Source organism: Aphis gossypii, chromosome 1 (genome assembly GCF_020184175.1).
Source record: "Aphis gossypii isolate Hap1 chromosome 1, ASM2018417v2, whole genome shotgun sequence".
Taxonomy (NCBI): Eukaryota; Metazoa; Arthropoda; class Insecta; order Hemiptera; family Aphididae; genus Aphis; species Aphis gossypii.
The window spans coordinates 28023374-28043700 of NC_065530.1; the positions used below are offsets into that span (position 1 = coordinate 28023374).

The 20327-nt window shown below is 28.4% G+C and overlaps 2 protein-coding genes and 1 long non-coding RNA gene across 6 annotated transcripts in view; 2 read left to right on the plus strand and 1 right to left on the minus strand.

Annotated features, from left to right (window-relative positions):
• Nucleotides 1-836: 836 nt before the first annotated feature.
• LOC114121612 (GTPase-activating protein and VPS9 domain-containing protein 1) lies at nt 837-10607 on the plus strand. 4 transcript variants are annotated; one of them, XM_027984021.2, is made up of 25 exons: nt 837-917; nt 1763-1888; nt 2032-2208; nt 2264-2496; nt 2571-2738; nt 3395-3611; nt 3683-4042; nt 4096-4264; nt 5342-5632; nt 5715-5873; nt 5935-6087; nt 6498-6658; nt 6739-6848; nt 6993-7072; nt 7196-7485; nt 7563-7909; nt 7974-8059; nt 8166-8413; nt 8507-8649; nt 8736-8849; nt 8923-9134; nt 9283-9397; nt 9475-9547; nt 9612-9815; nt 9896-10607. In XM_027984021.2, the coding sequence occupies exons 2-25, from the start codon at nt 1778-1780 to the stop codon at nt 10025-10027; spliced, it is 4353 nt and encodes a 1450-aa protein (XP_027839822.2). In that variant the 5' UTR covers nt 837-917; nt 1763-1777; the 3' UTR covers nt 10028-10607. The 4 variants fall into 4 exon arrangements, with proteins under 4 accessions (XP_027839822.2, XP_050066406.1, XP_050066417.1 ...); XM_050210449.1 differs by lacking the exon at nt 837-917 and adding an exon at nt 981-999; XM_050210460.1 differs by lacking the exon at nt 837-917 and adding an exon at nt 981-999 and having other exon boundaries at nt 5405-5632.
• Nucleotides 10608-17092: 6485 nt separating this feature from the next.
• Nucleotides 17093-19331, minus strand: LOC126554766 (uncharacterized). The gene is made up of 3 exons (XR_007606726.1): nt 19225-19331; nt 17981-18140; nt 17093-17424 (listed from the first exon to the last, which is right to left on the minus strand). It is a non-coding gene; the product is annotated as an uncharacterized LOC126554766 (long non-coding RNA).
• Nucleotides 19332-19378: 47 nt separating this feature from the next.
• LOC114121615 (group 3 secretory phospholipase A2) overlaps nt 19379-20327 on the plus strand; it is a 42072-nt gene continuing 41123 nt past the window's right edge. The window contains exon 1 of the mRNA XM_027984023.2: nt 19379-19890. Within this exon, the coding sequence (XP_027839824.2) occupies nt 19703-19890 (188 nt within the window). The 5' untranslated portion in view covers nt 19379-19702. The remainder of the gene's footprint in view (nt 19891-20327) is intronic.

The following is a 20327-nucleotide window of genomic DNA, read 5'->3' on the forward strand; positions in this document are numbered from 1 at the left end:
TTTTTGATCTCAATTCTATAAATATTTTTTTATCAGCATAATAAACCTAAAAGATGCAAAAGAGAACTATATTTGCTTCTTGCTCAGGGCCAGATTTAGAACAGATGCCGCCCTAGGCTCTTTTAAATATGCCGCCCCTACCCAAAGAAAAAAAATGTAGTAAATATTTAAGTGATTTTTTTTTCCATTTCTTACAAAATTTGCCACCCTAGGCGTAAATACGGCCTTGTTCTTGCTTCTAGCTGTACTAGAATTATTAAAAGAAATTGTCATTGTAATTATTCAATATTTTTCTTTTTATATTGTTCAGTAATATAATACATAATTTTGTAAAAAGTCCATGTATAAATCATAATATAAATGTTGCTACACTTTTTAGATTTTTTAGGTTCAATATGAAATCGTCCCTACGACAAAGAACGTATGAAGAACTTTTTATTAAAATTTCAAGCTTTTTGACTGAGCAAAAAAATTGCTATCAACATTTTTAGAAATAATACTAAAAAAAAGAATAATTGAGAATTGTATACAGTATTTCCATTAAAATAATTTTGTAACAATGGAAACTACCCTTTACAAATAAGCTATATAATTTAGGCATTTACATCGTCATCTTAGACATTAGTTATAACTTAATAAAGAATTAATAATAAATGTCGTTATTTAAGTAAAAAAAAAAAAAAAAATTGCCAATTACTTATTACTAGAAATTCTATGAATGGAATGCTTTTTTTAAGAATAAGTTTGTCGGAAGAATGCCGCTAGATGGCAAACCATTACGGCCGTATAGATAACGCGACGCGCAGTCCATTCATTATATTTTTTATATAATATTTAACTTAAATGCGTACGATCAACATCACTCAAACAACAACAACAATAATGGTATTGCACGTTATCTGCATCTTGCAATAGCAGTAAGTGGTAGCAGCTGTAACTGCAGTTATAGCCTGTGAAACTTAAAAGAGAAGTGTTTCAAACTTTCAAGTATAGTCCATGGTATTGCGTTTTTCGGCCCACTTCCGCCGATCATAATATTTTACGTGCTTGATTTTTTTTTTTTTTTTTTATTATTATTCCTACTCCGTTATCAGTATTCAATAGCGTAAAATATCAGTCGTCAAGAGTCGTGCCGTCGGCCGTCGCTATCGTCGATATCTTGACATTTTCTTTTATTTACCTGATTTTTTTAATTACATGGTTTCGGTTTCATTTGCAAATTGTACTATTGTAGTGTTAAAACGAGAAACGATCCCAATTTTTCATGTAGTAAAATCCACAAATCGAAGAAGAATCGTTTTGTGAACGACGTCGGGAACAATTATTTATTTATTATTATTATTACTATTTTTTTAATTGTTTTTTGATTGACCAAAATGATTATTGCTGGATACCTGTTGTTGTGAAACAACAATGTTTTAATCGTCTGCAGTTCGTGACCACAGAAGTAATAATAATTATTGTGTTATTCTAATGATAAAACAAAAAATTATGACACTAAACAAACACATATGTTCAATGTTTGACATTGTGTAATTTATTATAATTAAGAAAATATTTTAATCTACCCATTCTCTTCAATAATTGTTAAGTACCGTAGTACTGACTATACGGAATTATCTCTGGGATTATGTCTTGTCGAATGAAGATCTTAAATCTAAGGCTACTGGCAATTGAGATACCTAATCTCATTTTATAAATTACACAATTTGTTGTTCAGCGAAATAAATTAATTAGGTATGTGATTCCATTTTATGAATAGAAAACCAAAGCAATTATGGAGGATCAAACGTTATTGCAAGATCTTATGGAACTAGCCACGCACATGCGACAGGAACGACTTTTCACTCAATATGAATTGAACAATTTGCAAACATTGAATGAACAGGTATATGTTTTTAAAATATTCATTCATGCTCAGTCATAATTTTTATTATATAAAGACTTATGAGGTTTATATTTTGTTTAATTGTTTGACTGACCTATTTTTAACAACCAATTTTGATTTAAAAAAAATATTTTTATTAACAGGTGACCAGTGTATCAAATAGATTGGCCCAAGAAGCATGGATAACAACTCAACAACGAATTAATCTCAACAAATTAGTTTTGTCTAATCCTGATTGTACTCCTGCTGATTGTTGTGAAATTGCTCAACACTTGGATGATGCACACTTTGTTGAAGTTCATGAATCAATTGGCTATGATGTAAGTCTGTTTTCATACAATAAATAACAAATTAATTAATACATTTTGTTTATAGAATGCACAAGGGTTTGGTGTTCTTGTGCAAAAATTGCGTACAAATCCAAAACTACTAGCAAGCTGTTTAGCTGCTGGAGATCGATTATTTACTAACAAAATGCCAGAGGTTGTTAATTGCACTTTATCTGGAGTGTTTGGATCTTGTTTGATGGCTGAAGATAATGTTTTAATATTAAAATTACTTAGACATTTGGCTGTGCTACAATTAATACCTGCAGATAACCCTCGCAGGTTTGCTCTTTTGATTGAATAGAATGATGAAAATTTCAAATAAAGAAATAATAATAAATGCTTAAATATTTTAGGGTATTAAGTCACGGATCATGTGCTTTTTCAAGATTGTATTCAGCATTCCACGGGAGTTTATTTTCTGCAAAGTTATTTTTGACTGCTGCCTTCCATGATCCCATTATGGAGTTGTTAAAAGATGAAGAAAAGTACCTCGACATTGATCCAGATAAAGCTCAACTGAGGTAAATAAATCATCCACTCAATTGTTATTTATTATTTTTACAAATAAAATATATTGAATTTAATTACTGGATTTAAATTTTCTTGTATACTCTATTCAAATTTAGTAGACAATTTGGAATTTGGCAGCCTAACACTACAAAAACATATAATTAAATATAGTATGTAGAATATAGATGCATAAAATAAATGTTTTTAAACTTATAATTAATTGAGATGTATTATATCAAACTTAAAAAATTGCATTATGTGTACAATTATTTCTAAACCTAAATACAATATAAAAATATTTATTTGTTCATTTATCTTGAAATTTGTTTTAATGCTTTGTTTCACTTGCTTAATGCGCTACAATTTTATTAAATCATTAAAGTTAAGCCTTATTAATACAATTATTTTAATTTATAAAATAAAAAATGTACTATCTATCTATAATAATTAATTTTATATAGCTTATTATCTTAGTTTTAATCATAATATTCCTTTTCTGTTTAATTAAAAAATAATTTATAAACCTATAGTAATGGGTAGGTTTATCCAATTATATTTTAATAATATTTACTATAATAATTTGTTATTTTTTTATGAAATAAAATCAAATATCTAAACAATGTTTTTAATATCTATTTGTCATATATAAATTAACTTAAAATTTCAGATTTTCTCATCTTAGAATATGCAACCGTGAAAGTTCAGATTATAATTTAAAACTACAAAACTATAGAAAATCTATTGTAGAGCAGTTGGTAGCAATTGCTTCAAAATTTATTAACAGCCTCAATGAAAATCTTTACTGCTTTCCGAGTTCAGTATGTTGGCTTGTGAGACAAATTCATACATTATTAACTGCTGGAAGTACTTTGACTGAAAAACAGGTATTTGGATTTTAAATTGTATTATATTAACTTAGATGTATAATTGCTAATGTATTTATATTTTATTTTAGATCTATGGCATTTGTGTAAATCTAGTTTTTACATATTTTATTTGTCCAGCAATCATAAATCCCGAACCACATGGAATTACTGATGCCGATATTACTCAAATTGCTCGTTATAATCTTATTCAAGTGGCCAATATTATTCAAATGTTGGCTATGTACAAATATGAACCAATTGATAATAAAGTTCAAGATTTGTATCAGCACTTTAATAAGGATTGCATTTCTAGCTTAATGGAAGCCCTATTAAAAACATCATCACGGAATTCTTTAAACGATGACAATTTAACTGTTAATTCTAATGTTAAGTTGGAAAACTTAATTCGATCCGTTGCATTATTTACTGAGGAGGAACTCCAAACTTTTGTAAGTACTTAAAATAAATTATTGCTATAAACATTTAAAATTGACGTTTTTAGGTAAATTTCCTAAATGTGGTTTCCAATGATGGAACATTGAGTGAGTTGGATAAAAAAGAATTGGCTGATTTATTGATGAATATGCCAATAATGTGGCCTGATAATAACTCAAATGATAAATTTCAATTACCTTTAGAACAAAAAAAGTTAGGGATTCTTAGTAAGACTGGTAAGAAATTAATTTTATATTTAGTTTATAGAATATAGAATATATTGTATTATATACGACACTAAATATGTGCAGAAGTATGCCAATTCTCAATAAAACATATTATTTCTAAATAATAATAATAATTATAATAATTTAATATACAGTAAACTCAAGATCAGTAAAAATGTTTCTCTACAGAATTGAGTTAGATTAAAAAATGTAAATTATGTATATGCACAATAAGAAAACTACTTATTATATACAAGAAATTAACAGTTTTAAAAATAAAATTTATTATTATAAATAATAATAATAATAATGTAATAATTTAATAAAAATATGTTAAAGCATTTTTGTGTTAATTTGAACAAAATTCAGTAATCCACGGTTGATACTTCATCTAATTCTGTGGATTATCAAGAGTTTATTGTAATTAAATTAATGTCATTACTTACAATATACATGCTAATAAATTAAATTTTACCATCAATTCTTTTTCAAGTAAAAGTATTACCTAAATAAAATATCTTAAATGATTATACTACAAAAGTGTATGTTTATTTGTGTTTGAGTATAAACAAATTATTAGACTTCTATAATATAGCTATAACAATAGGTAGTGGCGCCGAAGTTTTTAAAATGGGGTTGGGCAATTTTAAAACTTTGCGACCTCAATATCTATTGACGTAAAAAAATTATTCAAATTAAGGGGAGGGGATATGAAATATACATTTACTCATAATACAAGTTATATGATGTTAATATAAAGTGGCCTACCAGTCACATTTTCCGACCTCAATATGGACTTTGGCGCCACTGACATTAGGTATAATGATTTAGTTGATATTATTAATCCCAAAATAAGGATGTATTTCACAATCACTTAACATTTTTCTCTTTAAACTATGTAGTAATATTCTCTTATTTTATTTCTTTGGCAATACTATTACTTGTATTATGTTTTATAAATATTATAACTACACATGCACAGCGCATGACTTTAATGACTAAACTTATAATATTTGATATTTTTTAAATTCTATAAATAATTTTTATTATTATTGAGTAAATAAATATTATTATTTAATATTTTAGCTGCTTCATCTCTTGGAAAAGTATTACCAAATACAAATATTTTAAATTTTTCTAACTCTGAAGGTTTTAATGATGATGATGACAAATTTAAAAAAGATTTTGATCAAAAAGTCCTAATTGTACCATTTGAGAATACATTTAACTCTGGAATCGGTTTATTACCTGAGCATAAGGTTTTGGAAATTGAAAAATCAAACCTCTTAGAAGATGGCGAGCAAAACAATAAACTATATGAAATTGTGAAGAAAAAAGAAAAACCTCTGCATTCTGTATCTCATGAAGGATCTATTGGTAAGAATTAATAAATAATAATAAATTGACAGTTTTCATTGTTTATAAAAATATATTTTATTTTTCACATTTTTTTTTTAAGTGGACACTGGAAATACTAGTGATTATTTAGAAGTTGTCTCAGAGGCTGCATCAAACCATAGTGTTCCGTCATCTGTGGAACTTGACCAGGATCAAAATGATAATTTATCAGACATGATTTCTGCAAATGTATCAGGACGAGGAACACCAAATATATCAGGTTAATTTTGTTTATTTTTGTTTAAAAAAAAGTGTTAAGTTATATTTATTTGATGAATTAGGGCGTGATACACCATCATCACAAGTTACAGAAAATGAAGATATAGTTAATGGTCCTCCAACACCATCTGCTCGTATAAATCCATCAGCAAAACAATGTAAATTCGATCTAGATGATAAATTTGGCAAATTTGAAATAAAATCTAAGATGCAAGGTAAAGATATTCATGTTTTTAATAAAATCTGAAATACTTTTTGATTATTTTTTTATTATGATGTTTATATTTTATTAGAGTTGCAATATAAATTATATACTTTCAAATCCACATTTCATAATATTTAAAAATAACAGAAATTTCCATTTTCATATTCTGTATTATAATAAAAATGGTTCTATGCTTTTAATATAAATTAAAATTTAGACTAATATATAATTCTGTCAAAAATTATAATGCTTCAATTAAGTTGTATCCTTTAGGAAAATACTATTGGTCTTTTTTTTTATTAAACTAAAATTATTAAAAAATTATTTTATCTAAACATTTTTACTCAAAAGTATTTTAGTTTGAGAATATTAAATAGTAAATTCCAATTTTGATGGTGTTTTACTTTTACAAATTTTAAGGGATGGGACGTGATGAAACCACGTCATCCATGGTATCGGACACATGGAGTATGGATGTTTTAGCAAGTGATAATGAAATACTCGATCAGTCTGATAGATCTCAAATTAGTGTACAACTTCCTCCACCACCACAATTACAAACTATTTCTAATAATCAACAAGTTAATAGTTTTTATCTATTTTAAATGTTTTTTAATTTAAATTGATTATTATTTATTAACTATGAAATAATTAAAATTAGATATTAGACATTAATGAAACTGCGTCTGAAGCCTGGAGTACAGATGTTTTTGCTTCTGACACTGATAGATTGGCTGAAGTTGATACAGATGATACAGCTAGTGTTGCAAGGTAAAAATTTTAACTCCATTATTAATTTTCACTTTATTGTTATCATTTTTTTTTAGAATTGACTAAAATATATTTTCATTTTATAACTAATTGCATAGTTATCATTGTGATATTAAAATTTAACATGTTTGGTTTTAATTTTAGATCTGACGATATGTTAAGATATGAATTAGAAAGTAGAGGTGATATGGATGGAACTGACGATTCTTCAAATTATCATTACTGTAAGATTAAGTTTGAGTATTGTTATATTTGATCCTCTTGAATTCATTTATAATTTGTTATTTATTATTTCATTTAAAAATTTACTGTTGTTTTATTACATTAGTTTTAATATTTATTTCTAGCGCCAAATGTATTTAGACCTATAGTAGAAGTACAACAAGAGAGTAATTTACGGTCAGAAAATGCATTGTCGTTTAACAATAGAGTACAAAGACGAAAAGTATCTGATAGTAGTGCTGAATCTAATACTAATAAATTTGTTGGTTCCCCTGATGATGTCCCATCAACTAGAACTGAAACAGGATTAAATGTATCTAGATCTGCATTTTCTATGGCGTCCACTTCTAGTGAACAAACTCCTACTGGACCACCCAAACTTTCTCATAGACCACAACCATCATCTAGTCAAGAAGTAAATCCTATTTTAAAAATTCTATATGTTATAGATCTTAATATTAAAGATACTGTTACTTTGATTAATCTGCATAGGCTTCAGTCGATGATGGTGATACAAATATGGGTTTACATATGAGTTCTTGTAGTTTATCATCTACAACTAGTAGCAGTGGCAGCAGTCTGGGAGCTAAACCCAAACCTATGTTGATGAATGGTTCAGTTGTAACAATGAAAACTAATACCAATGCAGTGGCAATTAATACAAAAATGGGAAATAATGGAAATTTAATCACTAAAAGTATAAGTTTTGATAAAACAGCAGAACGTGGTGATAGAGAAGGATATGATGATGATAGTAAAAATAAAAGAGGGTTTTTCAAAAACTTTAAAATTTCTTTTAAAAATCGTCGAGGAAAATGGTACAGAAATGATGAATTAGGGTAAATAAAAAAATATATTATAATAAATGCTAAACACAAATATTAATAATTATATTATTTATAGCTATGATCCATTACAAGGTTGTAGTAATAGCAGTGGAAATGAATTAATATTGAATAATAATTTATCTGAAAATCTTCTTCTTGATGGTTTGTGTATTATTATTTTATTTTAACTATCTAATATGTAGAATACAGTTTTTAATTTTTAATCGAAAATGTACTTATTTTTAAATTTATTTTTATTATTAAATAGAATCTTCTGAAGACATATTGGCCAAGTACCGTAAAAAGCCCAGCAATATATTGAATACAAATGAAAAGATTTCTAGTCAAAAATCAGGAACTGCAAAAAACGATGAAGATTCTGTGTTAGAGCTTAACCAAAACATTGATTTTGAAAAATACTCATTTGATGATGCAAAAAAGAAATTGCGACTTGTGCTGAGTACTGTGGACATACAATATGTACCCTGGTGTAATGAAACTGAGTCTAAACCTATGGTAAAATTATATCAATTATTAATATTAAAAAATAAATGTTTAGGCCTTAAATTCAAATAATAAATTATTGTACAAATTAATTATTTTAAATAGTTAAATACGTGGCGAGATAAGGATAACGAAATTGTTGGCTTGTTACAATATCAACTTGCAGAAGCTACCAATCTTAACGATCATTTTATATCAGCTAGACTTCATGAAACAATTAGGTGCATGAAAATGTTTGATACACACAGGTAAGACATTAAAAAATTTTATGTTCTAAAAATGTACAGGTTGTAATTTATTGTACATACTAACTACTTTAAATATTGTTTATTAGTTGTCAAAAATTAATTGGTGCATTAAAAGAAGACTATAAATCCAGAGCACCCTATATTACATATCTTGTGAAATGTAGAAAAACATTATTAACTAGTATAGCCCAGTTAAACAGGTACTTAAACATTAAATTCTGTTTTAAAATATGCATTTAATTGTTTTAACTTTAATGAATTTGGTTTTTTTAGACTGTTGGAACAAATCAAATGTGATCGTGAAGTATGCCATCAATTTTTAATTACAAAATGTGTGCAGATATTTTTAGAACAAAAAAATCAATTGGTTTTGGAGTTTATTGATGAATTTGAACAAAGCAAGTTAGCCGATGAGAAAAATCAACATCTAAATAGATTTTTGTCGACACTTGAAATTGAAATGAAACGCAACAATATTTGGAAAAGTAATCTATTTCTCTAGATTATTAAATTATAAAATAGTTTTTTCCTTATTCCTAAATTTATAATGATATAAATTTAGAGAATAATAAGTATCATAATATTTTATTATTAGTATATCATAACATCAACTCTTGCTATCAATTGTTGTAGATGCTAGTTTTGATCAAATTGATGATGCAAAATTGACTATTGAACGAGCGATTATTAGTAGAGTGTACACATTAGCAATGTACCCTAATGGTGATGCAGACTTTTGTAGGGATCAGTAAGAGAAATTTTTTGTTATAATTTTACTACTATTCAGTAAATATTAAACATTAATGTTTTATTATGTAATTTTAGAGTTTTACGAGAACATATGTCTAATTTGTCCAAGAATTTAGTACCTACCCACAATGATCTACGTATACCTAAAGTATGTAGTCATTTATTTTAAAAATGATAATAAGGGAGAATAAAAATGCAATTAACTGTTTCAGAAATTTCATTTTGAATGTCCTTGGCCTTCTGCTCAAGCTGAGATTTCAGCAATTTCAGCGTATAAGACACCAAAAGACAAACTGCAATGTGTATTTCGATGCACTACTACTCTTTTAAATCTGATGTCAATGGCCGGTGAACATGGAAATATGCATCCAGCTGCTGATGATATAGTTCCAGTGCTCGTTTACGTTCTAATAAAAGTAGTAACAATTAAAATAATTATTTACTAATCTTTATCATTAAGTATTATTTTAAATGTATGGTGTATTCTATCTTTTAGGCGAATCCCCCTTCGTTGCTATCAACTGTTCAGTATATAAATAGTTTTTATGGGGATCGTTTGGAAGGCGAAGAACATTATTGGTGGATACAGTTTTGTGCTGCGATAGAATTTATTAAAACTATGAACTAAAATTATACTGAGGTTTACGTGTGTGGTTATATAATATGTATTATATAAATACACATTTTATATATTTTATGTGTATTTTTATTATTTTTTTATCTGTTGTCTATAGTTAGTTAAAATCTTGGTATTTTATTAAATATCCAGTTATATATATAAAAAAAAAATACCAATATCTCATATTTAATTTCTCATTTTATTCTAATTATATTCTCATAACTATTTTTTGTATTAATTTATCTGATTACTACTCTAGTTTACTTCAATGTCTGAATTATATATATATATAAATATATTTGTAGTTTACAAAATATTATGTTTTATAGTCAATACTTATTATTTTTTATGTATGTAATTTGTCTCCCTATCTGTTATTATATTTAATTTTATAAATTATAATGTTTGTTTAATTTTACTGAAATTATTATTGTATACAAATTTTATTTAATATTATAATATCAATTTTAAAAAATAAAATAGGTATATTATATTTTAAAACACTTTAAATAAATATTATTGCTATAAAACAAAAAGAAAATATTATTAATTCAATTATACTATTAAATATATTATATAAATAATACTATTTTTTTTGTTTTTAACTTATCTACTGAATACTAGTAGTTAAGTAATTTATTTTTCTAAATTAGAAGAATATATTTTGATGAGAAATAACATATTCCAGTAATCCAGTCAACTATACAAGTATATAACATATATGTATATTATAATAAAACTAATTGAATGATTTTTATGTTTTCTTTTGATTTTATTAATGAAAATATAAAACTTTAAAGCTATTCAAATTTTGTAATGAAACTTGTTTGACATGTACTCCTTAAAATTTAAATTCTGATAAAAAACGGAAAATTTGTGAAACGTTTTTATTCAAAATAACGTAAAACGAATTTTTTTTTCCAAATTCAAGCTCTGATTTGGAGAGGTAGCTCTTTCCGTAACGTGTTGATTGACACTCAGTAATACGTTGATGGAGAAGAATTGTACGGAGCAAAAGTGACATTTTTTTCTGGTGCGAAACTGAGGTACAATGGAGCATAATAAGTTGTTCCTCAACGTTTTTAACCTGTATTCTATCACAACCAATTTACATTCTATGTTAAGGGATAGAATTCTCTTGTAGGTACAGAATTTTTCGTACTATTTTTGATGGCATAGTGTATAGGCTCTTTAGCTCCGTCTCCTGCAGCGACCGCTACATACTTCTATGTTATTGCAGGTATGGTAGATGTGAGATAAAAAAAAAATCAATAATTCCTGACGAAAGAAATCGGAAATCGAAATTAAAAATTCTTCCTTTTTTTCCTTCTTTTTTTATTGTTTTTTTTCCTTGGTCTTTTCCGCGATTCAGAATCATGTGGATAGTATTAGAAAACGCAGACGCGAATGCTCGTCTGATTACTACGCATTCTTGAAAAATTATACACTAAAATTAAAATAAAAACATTTAAAACTAAAAATATTTTTTTTGTAAAACAGAACTACTTAAAAAAAAAACTAATAGTGTACTTAGATTTATTCGAATGAAAACAATTAACAGATAAATTATTTATGTATAAAAATAATATACACCATGAGATTGAATTCAACTAATTTTACTGACTGAAGATAAAAATTATAAAAACAACAATAGGTTTAAATATTATTATAAAAAACACGAGCCGAGTTTACAATCGCCCATATTTAGCCATGCTCGAGCCGTTCGGCTCAGTATGCATGCGCGAAAGTGGGCATTCTTATTCTAAATAGACTATAATATACATATTATCTCGTGGGGCGCATTTTCACGACGACAACATTTAAATAATTTAGACACACATTTTTAATAAATGTTACTAAAGTATCGGTCATATTGATTAATTTATTTTGAAAATTAATTTAATTTTAACACCAATATATTTGTTTTAATAACAATATTGATTTTTGTTGCTAAACAACCAAACAAGTTACAAATTCTGTTAAAATATTGATGAAAGTTTGTACTTATTTATATTTATTGATTTTAAGCCATTATATAGGTCTAAATTGTTAAAAAAAAAAATAGGTCTAAATACCTAAATTCTAATCCTATAACTTTTTAAAAATCAACATTAAAGAGTCATCATTGGATGACTTCTTTACTCATTTTTTTTGTGTATACTCATGCTATTGTCTCTTATCATAATATTATAGGTATATACTTATTATGTTGTAACGTGGTCGGGGATGACCCGTTAAATATATGATATTCAGGGAAGAAGTTGGTTTCTTATGAATATAAGTTAACCGTAGCTCGGGAGCAAATGGTACTCAGGATACAAATAAATGTGGATTGATCCAAATACTTATAAATATATCCAGTTTATTCTTACCTAACTAAAACGTTTACAAGCTGTTGGGCTGGCTCGGAGTTCGTGTGCGCTGGTGTTAACGCGGGGAACTGGCTGTCTCTTACATATATTCTTATTCAGCCGTAGCTTTACAATAGTTAAATATGAGACAGCACAGGAGGGGCATAATGTACATTCATCATAATATATTTTACATGTTTTGGTCTACGATACACATACATATACCTATATACATATATGCACGTATACTATATAATATATAATCCTATATATTATCCTAGTATAAATTTAACTTAGTTTTATTTATAAAATAGCTGATCTTATACACATATCGTTGTAAGTTTATATAAAATCGTATCATTATGAATATAAAAAAAGTTGCCCAATTAAAAAAATTATATGTAATTACCTACCAGATAAGGCGAAAAATCCCGAAAAATTATTATTGTCATTCGTGTCTATCTGGCATCTAGTCAGTAGTCTTGACGTTTACGAAGATACCAAGGAATAATCGAATATTTCGAAATCGAATACTCGATAATCGAACAAACAAATTATCATTTTGGTGCAAATTACAAATTCTATTTTCGACTACCTGAAGGTGGTGCAAATTACATAATTACATATCTTTAATTTGGTGCAAATTACAACCTCCCGGGCTATGACCCAAAATATGACCTTTTTTTCGTTTTTTTCTTTGGACACACTTGAACTTTAAATGGTGGTTATTATGGGACGCATTCGGGAATTTTTCGTAAACAAAGTATTAATGTACCTAGGTTGATTTAATTTTTTTTTTTTTTAATATATTTTGTAATAACTAATAACATGTTCCAACCTAATCTAGATTGCGCCAGAACATTTACATCATGTCCCTTAATGCATGCCAAAATAGTGCACTGTTGAATAGCTATATTAATATAAGCCATAAGGAAAGAAACATTGTAAATTATTTGAAAGTCTTAGCCTATAATTTATCACTACAAGTATACATTTTTAAATTTTTTAAAATTTTTTAACCTTATGTACCTATGACTAAACACTGATGTAACACTAAACACGTAAAATAATAATAATTTTAGCTGTTTTTAACATTTGCTATTATGTCACTTAGCTATTTTACGCTTAGTTATTTTGCCGTCGCTATTTTGACATTCGCTTTTTTTGGATTCGCGGTTTTGACGTGATAGTGTGATACCCCAGCATCCAAGATAGCCATAATACTGAGCATAAATCGAACACATTTTGCAAAGATGTAAAATATTTTACCAGGTATAAGTTATTTACCTAAATACTTGTAAAGTAAAAACTCAAACAAATCGTTTTATATTCATTCCATTTCTTCTCGATATTATTGCTTTTATATACACTGACGTATTCTTGCGTGTTGCGCCGTGACAAGAACATGACATATATGTAACGCGTGTGTAGTCGCGCGGTTGTCTGTAATAGTTAATGTTATTTAGGTCCGTTTATTTGAGGCATTTGACGTCATAAAATATAAATATTAATTTTTCTAATGAATTTGCATGCATGCATACTTGCATAGGAAACTCAATAAGGAATATAACCTAACCGTACCTAATTGACGTAATAATAAATTATTGAAAAATGATGATGATCATGTTGTTAACATTAAAAAAAATAATAATAAATTCAATGTTAACATTCACAAAATACATATAATATTATATTTATTTATTTTTAAATATATTATTATATAATATTTATACTGTCCCATAATACAAATTAATCTATCATGTAAACATGAATGTAAAACTTATATTATTGTTTTAGCGTATCATTATATGGTCTATGACTGAATAATTTTTCATAAAATTTAGTAAATAACATAAAAAAAGGACGTGTTTTATGATATACTCGTATTTATATTAATATGCCATGTTTATAAATTTTACATAATGCCTTTTAACTTGTTGGCAACTTTTAAATTGGCATAGCTTAGCAAACACATTTTACAATGATATTTTAAGTCTTACGATCGTTTTTTACAGCACTAATACAGCGTATTGTATGCACTACAACTAATAGGCTATACAACACTATAGGTAAGTACTACAACTCCTACTGTGCGTCTATGTTAGCGGTAATAATATTGCGATTTATCGGTTAGTCGTCACGGTGAAATTAACATTATTGTGTAAAAATATATAGCTATATACACACAAATATTTGTCTTTATATTATTTATAGAATTAGCTATTATAACGTGTGTGGTACTCCATAAATATATGTATATACAGTAGAAACCGTTTAAAATGACATTCAAGGGACCAAGGAAAATAGATCATAATAACCGTTTGTCATTATAACCAATAATAGGAGTCTATTATATATAACTCCATATAGGAGTTTTGCAGGGACTTTCAATCTAAGGTCATTACACCCACAATATGTCATTACACGCATAAACATATAAACAGTTTCTACTGTATATACATATATATATATATATATTACTAATTGAATAAAGACAATTTAAAAACTTTATGAATACGAAAACATTGTTTTTTATGATCTGTTTTAATAATATCTTGAAGATATTTAAATGGTTCAACATAGACAATTTGCGGAAATATTTTGGAAAAATATTAATTTAATACTGTAAGTATTAATTCAACGTAATTTTAATGATTGCAAGTTATAGATAATAAATATTTGAATAAGAAAAATGTGCAACTAGTTATTTTTTAGTTTTTAAGTCAGAGAATTGACAAATATTTAAAAAAAAAAGCATTATTTGGTCGGAAGGGATTTTGCTATATTTAAAAAGTGAGTCATAAAAATTCGTAGAAATTAGGTACCTACCAATTAAATATTTGGAAAAAAATTGTTATTTTTTTTATAGAAAGGTTTTTGAAACGTTCCTATAATATAATTTAATAATATAATATAATGGCACCTCTATGCTAAGCATACTATTTCGTAAATTCCTTTGAAAATAAATTCATATAAATTCTAGTTTTTATCATTCAAATTCCATACAAAATATTTATAAAAATAATTTTAAAAAAATCAGATTTTTTAATAATACAGCGATGAAGAGGAGTTGGGGAAAGGAACGTATATTACTCGATTGATTTAATTTGAACCTACCTACTTATAATACTAGTAAATGGTTTTAAATGTATATATTGCAATTATTAAAATATTTATATTACAGAAACAATTTAAAGTTTACAATTAGTGGTATAAATATTATTTAATATTAATTAATCTATCTGCCGGAGTGGTGCAGTGATCAAGCAGTTGACTGCGATGCAACTCACACAGTCGTCGGTTCGATGTTCGATGCATAGCTGCAAAGTGCATAAAATTTGTGATTCTCTCGACTACCAATTTTCCGTAGGTACTGTCGTCTGATTGCGCCATCCAGTTTCCAACTAGGTCACACTCCACTGAGAGTGAAGACCGCGCATTGATCCATTTGGAGAAGAGGGATAGTAATATGTGTTATGTGTATAGAGTTAGGTATATACATATAGATGATAAATAGATCAGATGAAATTCCTCACTACCCACTTGTAATAAGAATTGACAAGGATCTTGATGTCATTTCAAATTTCAATGAACAATGAATAATATAATATAATACTTATATCGTTTACTAAATAAATAGTATTATAAAATCAATGGTATACCTATTAATACATATGACTAATTCCATAAATGTTGTTTTTTTTATTCATTTCTTAATGGTATAAGTAGGTTTACCTATAGGTATTAAATGACTAATATACGCTGTTATAATAGAGATTTTATAATTTAAGATTATTCAGCCAATGCTAAGAATCCTAGAAGTAATTTTTTAGTTGTTGCAAATATTTTATGTAGTACTCACAAGTCACAACACTATTTCATAGAATAAGATATAATATTTTTATTATAAATACTTACACATAATACTCAACTACATTTATTATTGTTATATTTTTAACACAATTATTTTTACTAGGCATATGTTTATTTAACTTTATCAGACTCTGAAATTTAAAAGAAATTCATTAAAATATTTCAAGGATTGTAAAATAAAATGTTGTGGTGCCAGAACTATTTTTACTTAAGTGGGCCGACCTTTGGCCAATCGCTTTTAAGGGAGGCAGGGACTAGGGAGGTTATTATTCTACGTCGAAAATATACGCCCCCGAGTCTGTCGTCTACGCGTGTATACACTACACCTGCTTACTTTATACAAATATACGAAATGTGTAATGAACGTTAACCATACAATAGTTATTAATTATATTATAATATACATATGATACACCTATATATGATCGTATTAATACATATTTTTATTATGGTTATGTATTATTCTGATTATTATTTATGTTGTACAACTACGAACTGTTTAAAAATATCAAGGTGTAAGCCAACTGTTTTGATGTCTAGATATTTCATAGTGATCCATAGCTCATAGTTTATAGACGTGTGCAGACTCCGGTTTCAGGGGTAGTAAGAGATTAATTCTGTCCGTTCTTATGAAATTCACCATTAATCCCGGCTCATAGTTTTACTTTTTTTACTATTGGTATCAGAATTAAAATTGTATTGGTTATTTTAGTTATTTGTTTTTTTTGGATAAAAATGTATACACAGTTAAGCACTAAAGTGAACTTTTCCATAGGCCTATATGGTTAATATATTTATTATTTATAATATAATAAAATAAACAAGCATTAATATCAATATAAATAATAATTATAAAATATATATTTTAAAAATAATTTTAGGTACTTTGAATCGACTGTATTTGTAGGTACTTAAAAAACTAAAGATGTCTATTAAAAAAAAAAAAACTAATGGGTACATAATTAAAATTATAAATAAAATATTATTCAATATTTTCCAGCCTCTGCGGAAGCCCTAAAGAAAGTCAAAGCATATGCTGTTTCTGCTGCCCCCGCACAAACTTCTATATGTCTAGTACACTTACTCTATTACTTTAGTTCACTGCTAATATCTGATGTATATATATTGACAAGTGACATGTTACAAATGTTACAACTCATTTTACAGTTCAAGTGTAAGTTTCTATAAAAATAAAACTTTGTCTAATTAATCACATCAATAAAAATTACTTAGGTATGTATAAATGTGTAATAACAATGTAATGTTACATATATTGTAATATATTGATATTTTACTAAAAGTATAAATGCGTTGTACCGATCAAGGCCAAAGATACAATATCGGCGTCGGAAGGGTTAAAACTTATACTTTATTATCTTTTAAATTTTTTTGTAAGTATACATATTTATTTATAACGTCCATAGTGTGCAATAAAAAAATGACGATAAAAGTACGCCTATAAATATTAAACAAAAACAATAAAAGTAAAAATAAGCGTCTACATAACTCTTTAAAAGTGTGAATACTATTATTGTAATGCAAGTGATACCTGCATAAAAAAATACAAAAAAAATGTTGTTGTTCTTGACGATGACGTCTACTGGTATAATAGTGGTATGATTCTATATAGACACACAGTTGCATATCATAATATGATGTGATATGTATTTTAGGACTCAAACACGAAAGTTTCCGAATGATATTATTACGATTACACAACATAAAATTTATATCTTACTATAAAATACTTCTGCTGCAACTGGTGAGTCTTGATAAAAATGTAGTATCATTGTAATCTGCAGTGTACTAATTAAAAATACATCGTTTTCATACACATATCTTATTCTTGTATGCCCTTGAATTGTTTTTACCGATAATGTTGCTGTCCGCGGGGATACCTGGTAATTAATGTAATAATATTATACCAGGTATTTAAAAATTAAATGATTCTAATTTGGTTTTTAAAATAATATAGTAAAGGTTTCGATTACGAAAAACGCCGGTATTCATAGGTTTCGAAAAAATTCAAGTAAATACAAACTTATCATTATTATCTTCAAGACTTCAACGAATAATGATAGTCGTTTAACGTTTTAATACGAGTTAAAAGAACTTTTTACGTAAGTTAACGATTTCGATTCTAATAAACCTAATAGCATTGATTATCAATAACCAACGGCGATGAGTAGGTAAATAACAATAATTCATATTATATTAAAACGCATACTCTCACATTTCATCGGATTTTGAAACTTTGTAAATTATAGGAATAGATATTATATTCAATGAATCAACTACCATTTATTGGATGCCTAAATAAATAAAGTAGACTAATAATTTTGGGGCCGAAAAATTCTCTACCAACGAATACCGATCTGGGTAAGTACCTGCAGTAGGTATTCCGGTTTATACCTAGGTATAGGTTCCTAAGAAAATCGAAAAAGGGGTTCCGGTTTAAAAACCGGTATTTTTAATTTCGCGGTTTCGAACCCTGTAATAGCAGGTATACCCAATATTATTTCGGTATAAATTATATAGTATCAATATTTAACAATGTATCATTGTTCTACATACTTACACGTTCCTATATGTGTACTTTGAAATTTTTTGATCCGGCGTCACTTGTGTCGTTAGCACAACCTGTCGGGAGTGGGGTTGGTCGGGTCTGCGGGTGTGTATTCGAGTATCTATTATATACATACTTAGTGTATTCTACACACACACACATATTATTTAATTGAATAAAAATACGCATAGACCACCCATCAACCCCGAGAAAATCTCTGGTTGCCCTACTGACCGGTGCACTTATTTTCGTGACACACATGCATCGCGGTCACGGTAGCCAACGGTAGTCGGACCGACTGCAGTGAGACAATATGTCATCTCGTGTGCGACAAATATAATAATAATAATAATAATACTGTGCGGTGAAGTGATATCGTACACGGCACAATATATATTACAATATCATATACTTACCTGTATAGAAACGGCGCGTGGTGGTAGGCGTGTCTGCCGGGACGTCTTGTGCCGCCGCCGCCGCCGCCGACTAGAAGAGTGACATCAGGAGTGGCGGTTTCGGTTCGCGCGGCACCGCCGTTAGTCGGCCCGGTCGACGCACGAACCATTCGCTATACGCACGTGTGTCCGAGCGCACAATCGCCGCGCTCGTTTTATCGTCGACAGTTTTTTTTTTCTCCGCAAATTCTCGAAATCGTATCGAAACGGCGACTCGATCGTCGCTCTCTCTTCGAATCGCCAGCAACCCCAAATAGTAATATAATAATAATATTATAGTAAACGACGTTTTTTCGTTCAAAGTGGTAGGTATTATCGTAGTCGTCGTCGCGAGACGCTTCCGGTTTTCGTCGCGGTGGCCCGTTTTTCGCTCGCGTTACGTCCGTCGGCCGGCCGTTCCGGAGTCCGAGTGTCCGCGTCCGCCGCGCAACCGGATGGCATGAGCCGCAGACCCGTCGCAGTCGCAGTCGCCGTCGTGGTCGCCGTCGTGGCGGCCGTGTCGTCCATGTCGGCCGCCCTCGCGGACACCGTGTCCGCCGACGTGCTGCCGGACGGCGAGGTCGAGATACGCGTGAGCGCCGGCAACGTGACGGCCAAACGGACGTCGTTCACATCACCGGAAACCGGGTAAGTAATAATGCTCTGCGATGTTATATTGTGATATTGTGTTATACTATTACTACGCGAATCGACTACGTACGCATAGATCGTATCGAAAGTTACAAACTTTGTGTTTTTATAGTACTTGCTCTCGACAGTCTTGAAAAACGTCTATGCGTGTACCGTCGTATTTATTGGACAGTCACTGTGAGTCCCATATAAGATTTTTAATAGGGTACCGTTGGCCATTGCAGGCGTTTAAAACGTACGCAACAAAATAATACGCGTGTCGTATAAAATTGAGAATATAGGTTGCGAAAACTGAAAATATTCAAAACCATAATAAAATTAGATTTAAAAAAAAAATAATTTTCAAGCAAATTGCGATAGAATTTCAGATTGTAAAATAATATTTTCATAAATATGAAAATTGAACGGAATAACGAAAGGTTTACGATTAAGAT